The sequence below is a fragment of the Akebia trifoliata genome, chromosome 3 (assembly GCF_017979445.1).
Source record: "Akebia trifoliata isolate Shusen 1 chromosome 3, ASM1797944v1, whole genome shotgun sequence".
In the NCBI taxonomy this organism is placed as follows: Eukaryota; Viridiplantae; Streptophyta; class Magnoliopsida; order Ranunculales; family Lardizabalaceae; genus Akebia; species Akebia trifoliata.
The window spans coordinates 33902323-33910931 of NC_141377.1; the positions used below are offsets into that span (position 1 = coordinate 33902323).

Below are 8609 nucleotides of genomic sequence, written 5' to 3' on the forward strand. Positions count from 1 at the left end.
ACCTCGGTTAGAGCTCCCTAAATCGTGAAAGTGTGCCCCGCATGTGATCTTAATCGTAATAGTAAAGAAAGTTAAGAATGGATCTTTCTAAAGCTTATGATTTTTATAAATAATCATCTTTTTTAAATTAAAAAGGGTCCCTCTTGACTTTTTACCTCCCTTCCTTTAACCTAGGGCCCTTAACATTTTCTCCTGTATTTTCTATTTTTAGCTTAGGTTTTACATTAAAATTTTGTAATTATTGTAAGTGAGAGAGTGTGAAGAGATTATAATTATATTTGTTTAATGAAGTAAGACTTGTTCTTCTCTATATATATTTCTCTACTATTTGCAATGACCTTAGGCAAGATTACTTTAATGTATTTAATTTCTTTATGTCTTAATTTCCTTTAATATTTATGAGTTATTTTCAATACTTTTCCATTCCTATGGATTACACCTTTTATGCTTCATTCTTAGATTAGTTCAAGACGTAGCATGCTTAATCTAGATATTTGATAGTAAGAGATTCACATATTAGAAAGTGAAGGAATTCTACTTTATTGTTCTTTAATTTGATTTTATTTTGTTAAATCTTTTGATCTAAGGAGATAACACCAAACCCTTATGATTGAGTTATCAAATAGGTTAGGAACTAGATTTTAGCTTTATAATTTATTCTAGGTGAATCCCTTTCCCATGTTATTTATCTCTATAGTTTTTACTTTATTTTCATTTCTATTAGTTTAATTTTTCAGCAACTTGAATTTTCTTTTGATAACTTAAAAAAAAATAAAAAAATAAAAACAGTTTTAATAGTTTTGGTTAGATTCAATTTCATTTTCTTAACTTAATTCTACTTCCTTTCTCTTGGGTTTGGTCCTTTACTTGCCCCACAAGTCAAGAAAATTTACATTTATATTAACTTCTATGAGAAGAACAACGATAGTCCCATCAGAATTAGGGTTTTAAGCTTTAAGTTTACTTGTTTTTGTACCCTAACACCTCCAATCAAGTCAAAACAATCTATATAATAAAGTTATGGTCGATAGGTATCTATCGAATTGATTTTGTAATGTTCAATAGAAAGTTTTGTTTGGTAGGTATTTATCAAATGAATCTATCAAAAAATCTTCAAGTTCTTTGATTCAAAATTATCATTTTGAATATTTCAATAGTGATTTTTCCATCTTCCTTAATTATTAAATGCAAAAGAAAAAAAAAATCAAGGAATTAAGATAATTTGAAAAAGAAATCTTAAAACCTAATCTCCATTGATTCAATATTTCACAAAACTCAAAAGGGGATAGATATGAAGAGAGAGAGACGAGGGTAAGTGACCAACTATGACGATTGACGGTGGTAGTGGTCGAGGTGGAGAAAAAGAAATTGGCATTTGGCATGTTAAACTGTGTGCATTGAAATTTTAGAAAAGAGTAAAGTATGATTTTTTTATTATATTTTATGGTCTGATGGGTCCATAGAGTACTTTTGGTGTGTGCAAATAGTGCTCCCATAATAAAAAAAAGTAGTGATTTCTTTATTAAAAAATTTCACTCAGTTTATATGTGATTGACATGGCAAGGGCACAAAATCACAGATCTTTTTATTTGGGACACACAAGAAAAACGATCAACGATTTTGTGCCCTTGCCATGTTAGTCGAGTGAAAATTTTCGAGTTAGATATTCATTAGCCATAATAAAAAAAACTAATGATAAATCGACGCAGTAGGGAACCATAGATATTTTTCCTTATGTATCCTAAAGAAAGAGATCTATGGTTCTATTTCATTACCACGTTAGTCGCGTACTATTTATTGTGTCCATTTTCGAACTCGATTTTTTCACTCGGTTAATACTCAACTAATGTGGCAAGGGCACATAACCATAAGATCATTGTCTTTGGGATACATAAGGAAACCTATCTATGGCTATGGTCTCTTGCCATGTCAGCTGAGTATTGATCGAGTGAAAAAATCGAGTTAGAAAATCATTAACCCTAATAAAAATGTGCAGTTGTGTATCTCAGGGGAAAAAAAACTATGATTCTTGCACATGCCACGTGAGTTTTTGAGTTTTTGTGTCAGATTGAGTTAGAAAATCAGCACTCAAAATAAAAAGGAGAAATTTGTTAATTAATTATTTAAAATTTATTAATTTTCAAGAAATTATCAAAAATGATTTAACACGCTGAATTGTCCAGTGTGTGTGGCATCCAAAAATATGATCGATGCCACAAGGACGTATAGGAGAAAATTCTATGAACGTTCAAAAAATAATAATTAATTTTTATTGTTACATTTTGATTTTAAAATTGGGAATTCTTGAGAATTCAGTAGCCGCCGTTCATTTTAAAATCTTGGATTAAGTTCAAAAATCATTTAAATTTTTTATATATATTGAATCTGAATTTTTTCATGAAATTTATAAGGCTATGGTAATCCATTTGAGTTCAAGGGCTCTTGGTAAGATTTGAAATCGTACAAAGTTGGAAGGAAAGTTTTTACCGATTTCAAGAAAAGTTGGGACAGTTCAATGTGTTAAATTAAATTTTTTTTTTTTTTTTTGGTAATTTGTTAAAAAAATAATATTTTTTTATAATTAATTAATTAATTAATTTTTTATTTTTAATAGTAATTTTCCCAAATAAAAATAGAAAGAAAAAAAGAAAAAGATTACTAATAATAAAACGAGTGCATGACATCACTGCTGACACAAGGATGGCAATGAAATTGTTCCGGACAGTCAAACTTGTAAATACGAAAGAATATGAACGCGGTTACGCTATTTCTCTCTCGTTATATAAAACCCTCGATTATTCTTCTATTTATTGTTTCTTATTGGTTTCTGTTTCTATTTCTCTATCAATTAAAACCTCAACCAACTTCTTCTCTCACATCTCTCCCTTTGTCCGCCATGGATACGTTCTTCATCTCTCATGGATCTCCAACTCTTTCGATCGATGAATCTCTACCTGCAAGGCATTTCTTGAAATCTTGGCAAGATAACAACATGGTTCCGCAAAAACCTAAATCGATTCTCATTATCTCTGCACATTGGGAGACATCCGAACCGACCGTTAACCCCGTTAATGGTCCTCTTAACACCATCTACGATTTCTATGGATTCCCTAAGTCCATGTACAAGGTGCGTAATACACCTCTCACTCTCTCTCTCTCTCTCTCTCTCTGTCTCTCTCTTCTGGTAGGGGGTCTTCAGAGGGTAGGTGAGATTGGAATTGGAGATGATCGATGGAATCTTTTTGAAGGGCCCTAAATTTTATTTTTCCCCAATTGACCTACTTTATTTTAGAGAGCTGGTATGGGCACCCCAACTTTTACTTACTACACACCAATTAAAATAAACAAAATGGTAAATTACACTTTTAAACCCTGTAGTTTGCGATAATTCCATTTTGACCCCTAACATTGATAATTGCACTATAAGGGCTTAACGATTAAATTTCTTTTATGAAGACCATTTTGTCTTTTTAAAATAAATATTGAAATTGACATAGTTTCAGACATTGATATGCACATAACCATAAATGCTTCTCAATCGTATATCGATGAAAAGGGTGTGTCATAGGTTGAACACATAATAGGGGTATCTCAAATATATCAAAACCCTGATGCGTAAGTCTAAAGCACTATTAATTTTAATATTATTAATTAATAAAAAAATTGGTGAGTTTGGTGGGTGAACCATTTTCAAAAAAATTTCCTACCTGAAAGTTTGTGCGTCTACTACTGGTAGGTTGTTTGAGTGATATTGTTATAATTTGATATTATATTGTTTAAAATTATTTTATATTTTGTGTTTAGTAAACAACTTAAATTGACAAAACTTTGAATTTTTGGGAAATTCCTCTTAAATTATTATTATTTTAATTAAAATACAATACCTTTTATTTTTATAAGTTGATTTAAAATAAAAGTAGTACCATTGTAAAGGTCTAGCCAAGATTAATACCTTACATATTTATATTGCACATTTCTTTTTTTGTCTCAAGAAACTTTATATTGCACATTTCTCTAATTAAGATTAGTGAATCACAACCTACTGGTGTTGGGCACAATGGCCAAGGCAGCCCTCCTAAAAAGGAAGATGTCTTGTGTTCGAACCCCCTTGTTGGTCACCCATAAGGATTTATCCCTGCTTACCTAGTATGTGTGGTTTGTGGGGTATTGCATGGCGAGATGTGATGCTCTAGGAAGCCAGTTGCCTTGACCCAACTAGTCGGGCCCACGAGTTTGGAATCCTTGTCATAAATAAAAAAAGAGGATTAGGGCATCTCCTGAAAATTGAAGTTATAGGATTTCGATTGATTTATGCAACCTAATTCAACTCTTATACTTGTACCAGCTCAAATACCCCGCTCCCGGGGCACCAAAATTGGCATCGAGGGTGAAGGAGTTGTTGAAGGTGGGTGGTTTCAAGCAAGGGAAGGAGGACAAAGCTCGCGGGCTCGATCATGGTGCTTGGGTCCCTCTCATGCTCATGTATCCAGAGGCCAATATCCCGGTGTGCCAACTTTCGGTTCAGCCAGAGAGGGATGGAACCCATCACTACAACATGGGAAGGGCATTGGCCCCTTTGAGGGATGAAGGTGTCCTTATAATTGGGTCAGGTAGTGCAACGCACAACTTGAGGAGCCTTAAAGATTCAGCTGAGGGTTCCATCGTGCCTTGGGCTTTGGAGTTTGATACATGGCTCAAAGAATCTCTTTTGAATGGAAGGTAATATTACTGCTATCCACACCGTTTATTTTTATTTTTTTAGCTCAAATCAATGGTTCCATCAATTGATAATTTTAGTAAAATCTCTCATGGAAAGACCAAAGCCAAGAGTAGGTGTCATCAGTTTGAAAGTATATCTCTAATATTCACAAAGACCTAAAGGATTAATTTCCTCAAAGTTACTCAATTTTTTTAATTAACTTGTAATCACAGGCATGAAGAAGTGAACCAGTATGAGAAGAATGCACCCCACGCAAAAGTGGCACACCCATGGCCCGAGCACTTCTACCCATTGCATGTAGCACTAGGGGCTGCTGATGGAAACGCCACGGCTGAACTAATACATAGCAGCTGGAGCCTTGGCACGCTTTCTTACTCTTCATATCGTTTCAAGACTCCCAACTGATCATTTCTCATATTATTATGCGTGGGATGCTTTCAGCAACCGTGTATGTTTCTAGTGCAAGCGTTCGATATAATAAATTGAGAAATTAATGGCTGATGTACAACAACTATACCATACTTCTTTCCTTGTGTTTTTGTTGATAAATGGATTGGTTCACATATATGTATTGGATCTCCTATTTGAAAGGTGGCTTAATTATCACATGTATATCAAAATACTCTCAAAGATACTCACAAAAATAGCTGTACCTCTTCTTTTACTAATTAGTTATAAATCCTCTTTACTTCATTCTTTCCCAAGCAACCTCTTGTAGAGAATGCTTTTAAATAGTGAAAAAAGAAATGCAAGACACCAAAATGATCTAAAAAAATAGGATGAAAATGCCCTTAAGATTTTGGATTATTATTCGATTAAAAACACTCATCAACCATTGATTATGACAATTTTTTAATCGATTCTAATTTTTATAAAGACTAAAGATACCCTTGAACTTGTTGCCCTGATTTGTGTTTCTACAAAAAGTGTAGATGAAAATTAGTGTATGATGATCTTCACTATATTGTTCAAATGTCTCCCATTGCCCTTTGTTCTCTTCTTTACCCAATTGGTAATTAGAATAATTTGTGCGGCCATCACAATACCTACAAAAATACTCAAATCCTTGAGTTTCTTGAGTGATTAAAAGGAAGAATCGGGGTTATTTTTTATCCCAAAATGGGGTATCTAATAACTAGAGTTTGTCTATACCTATGACATGGTTACTCTCTTTGGAGTTAAAGGGGTAAAAGATGAAAGATAATAAAACTGTAAGGGTATTATTGAAAAAAAGAATAAAGTTGGGGAGGTATTATTGAAAATGAGTAAATGAGAAAAAGTAATAAATTTGAAAAAGTATTCTTGAAAAGGGAGGATAGAAAAAGGAATAAAGTCCACCCCCCTCGCCCTCCCCCAAGTCACTATGAATGCCTCCAATCCATGCAATGAGATGTGCTATTTATCTATCTCTTGACTCGAAATGGTTTATCGCTTCTTGGACCCCCTCAATCACCATGACTGCCCCGATCCATGTAATGAGACGTGCTATTTATCTGTCTCTTGACTCGAAATGGAAGCCGACTTGAAAAAATGATCCTACACTATCTAGGCTTTATCGCCTACATTTGAGAAATTAAAAATAAGAAAGAGAGATCAACTTGATAAAAATAAGATATTTGCTTTGTCTTGAATTTTTTATGCTCCCACTAAAATAAAGTTAATCAATTATTTATTCAAACGTGGTTAGAGAGGCTGTTGTTTCACATTTAATAAGTCAAGGTTGGCATGCTATTGCGAACTACGAACCTCTTTCGTTTGCCTCACACTGCTCTTTCTCGCCACGTGCATCATGTCGGCCAGCTAAACCCATGCAATAATAAAATTCACAATAATTGTAAATTCAACATTGTGTCGGGAGAAACTATTATTATTATTTTTTTTGAAGAAAAAGAAAATTACTTAACCAATCCTGATGGAGGGTTTTCTTTCTAACTACCCCTTAGTTCTTTGCCGTTAACTTGATAATCCAGTTAGTAAACCTTCTTACCCCCCCCCCCCCTCCCCGACTTCGTTCCAATGGTTGAGATTAATCACAATCAAATCATTGGGATCAGCGTTTAACATTTGACCATGAATCATTGAAATCAATGATCAATTTGTTGAGAACAATGATTACTTTGAATGATTCATCTCAACAATTTTAGTTTGAGATTTTCTAATAGGCATTAGGATACTATCCCAAAAGTCATGGTGCATTTAGAAAGAAGTCTCTGCCACAGGGTCCATTAAGTATTTTATTTTTGGAAAATTATTTAAAAGAATCTCGTGTAAAGGTTTTTTTTCTAAATAGTCCCTAAGTTTTGCAGGGTAGCTTGATAGGACATTTAGCAAATCTTTTCTTTTTTAATTGTCCTTCGTATTGTTAAGTTCATGATTTTTATTGTCTAACTCGATGCTTTTTTATTTAGTGTGAGTTCGCATTTTTTATTGTCAAAATCACTACTATTTACTCTCGAGTTCATTGTTTTTTATTTACTATTGAACTCAAATTTTTTTAATTACTATCAAGTTCACATTTTTTTAATTTAAAAAATGGTGAACTTGACATTGGTAAAACCCACCCATTTTCAATTTTCGAGTTTCTCCAACTAAAATACATGGAAAGATCGACTAAAAACTTGAGATAACGACTTGTTTAAATAATTTCAACCCAAAAGAATCATTATTGATCGATTTTCATTCAAAATTAAGAAGAAAAGAAAAAAAAAAAAGTAAAAACACACTAGTTTTTTTTACATACATACTCAAAATATTTGAAAATGATTTCTTTTTCTTTTTTAAATCCTTTCTGACGGAATGGAGTTTCCAAAACTCGATTGAGATGTTAAAAATTTAATTTTTAGATGAAAACGATGAGTTCAAATAGTTAAGGCATTCAAATGTGAGAAATGTGGGAGATGAGGTCTAGGGACCATTTAGAAAGAAAAAGTTTACTACATGTCCTACCAAACAACTATTGAAAATTTAGGGACTATTTAGAAAGAAATCCCTTCATGAGAGTCCTTTATGTAATTTATTTTATTTTATTTTTTTTTTTTTTAAATTGATCTCAATGCACACTTTTAACATAATATTCAACCAATGTTTTCAAACAACCAATCATATCAATTATTGATGTGTAAAGATAGATCAAATATTAATAACTTGAGTGGGCCCAAAAAATATACCACAAAGTATCATAGAGATTTGAATGCATACAAAGAAAGGCTAACGTCCTGTGCTTCATTGAAACAATAATATTCTCCACTTTTTTTTTCTTTTTAACAATATATTTAATTTATTTTTAATGAAAAAACTAAAGGGATTTTGACACTTATGTAATAATATTTTTTAAAATATATGACATTTCATCGGTATTTTTGTAAAAATAATTATACCAGTAATTGCATAACTATTTAATATCTAATCAATTTATTCTCTTTAAATAGGATCATCTCCTCAAGAAAAAAATATCACTAAGAGAGATTTACATGGGGCACCACTGTGAATCATGCCTCATTGAAAAAAAATCATTATCAATATTCCCCGGGTTTTGTTAACATGTGTCCTAAGGGTACACGTTAAGGTGCATTAAAAACACCTTGCAAATAAGCATTTAAGGTTATTTTTGGTAAGAAATATATTTTTTAAGGATATTTTTATGAAAATAAATTAAAGGTGTGTTTAATACACCTTAACGTTTTCCCTTAGGACACTTTCCTTATCTATCACTCTTACCTATGTTACTCTCTTTTCAAGTGATCATTGCTACGCTGTCTTTCTGCAGCACCCATCCCAACGCTTCATTTTTCTTGACGTGGAAGTGAGATATGAGGTACAATCTCGAGTTGACTTCGGTACTACTTACCTTTTTTTTTTTCTGTCCTATGACCCAACAAAATTTCCTCGA

At 32.5% G+C, this 8609-nt stretch overlaps 1 protein-coding gene across 1 annotated transcript; it reads left to right on the top strand.

Moving 5' to 3' along the window:
* The first annotated feature begins 2757 nt into the window (after positions 1-2757).
* On the top strand, positions 2758-5424 carry LOC147406504 (extradiol ring-cleavage dioxygenase-like). Its single transcript, XM_086434575.1, has 3 exons — positions 2758-3127; positions 4346-4719; positions 4933-5424. Exons 1-3 carry the CDS (start codon positions 2897-2899, stop codon positions 5123-5125), a joined length of 798 nt encoding a protein of 265 aa, XP_086290701.1. The 5' UTR covers positions 2758-2896; the 3' UTR covers positions 5126-5424.
* Positions 5425-8609: the final 3185 nt, after the last annotated feature.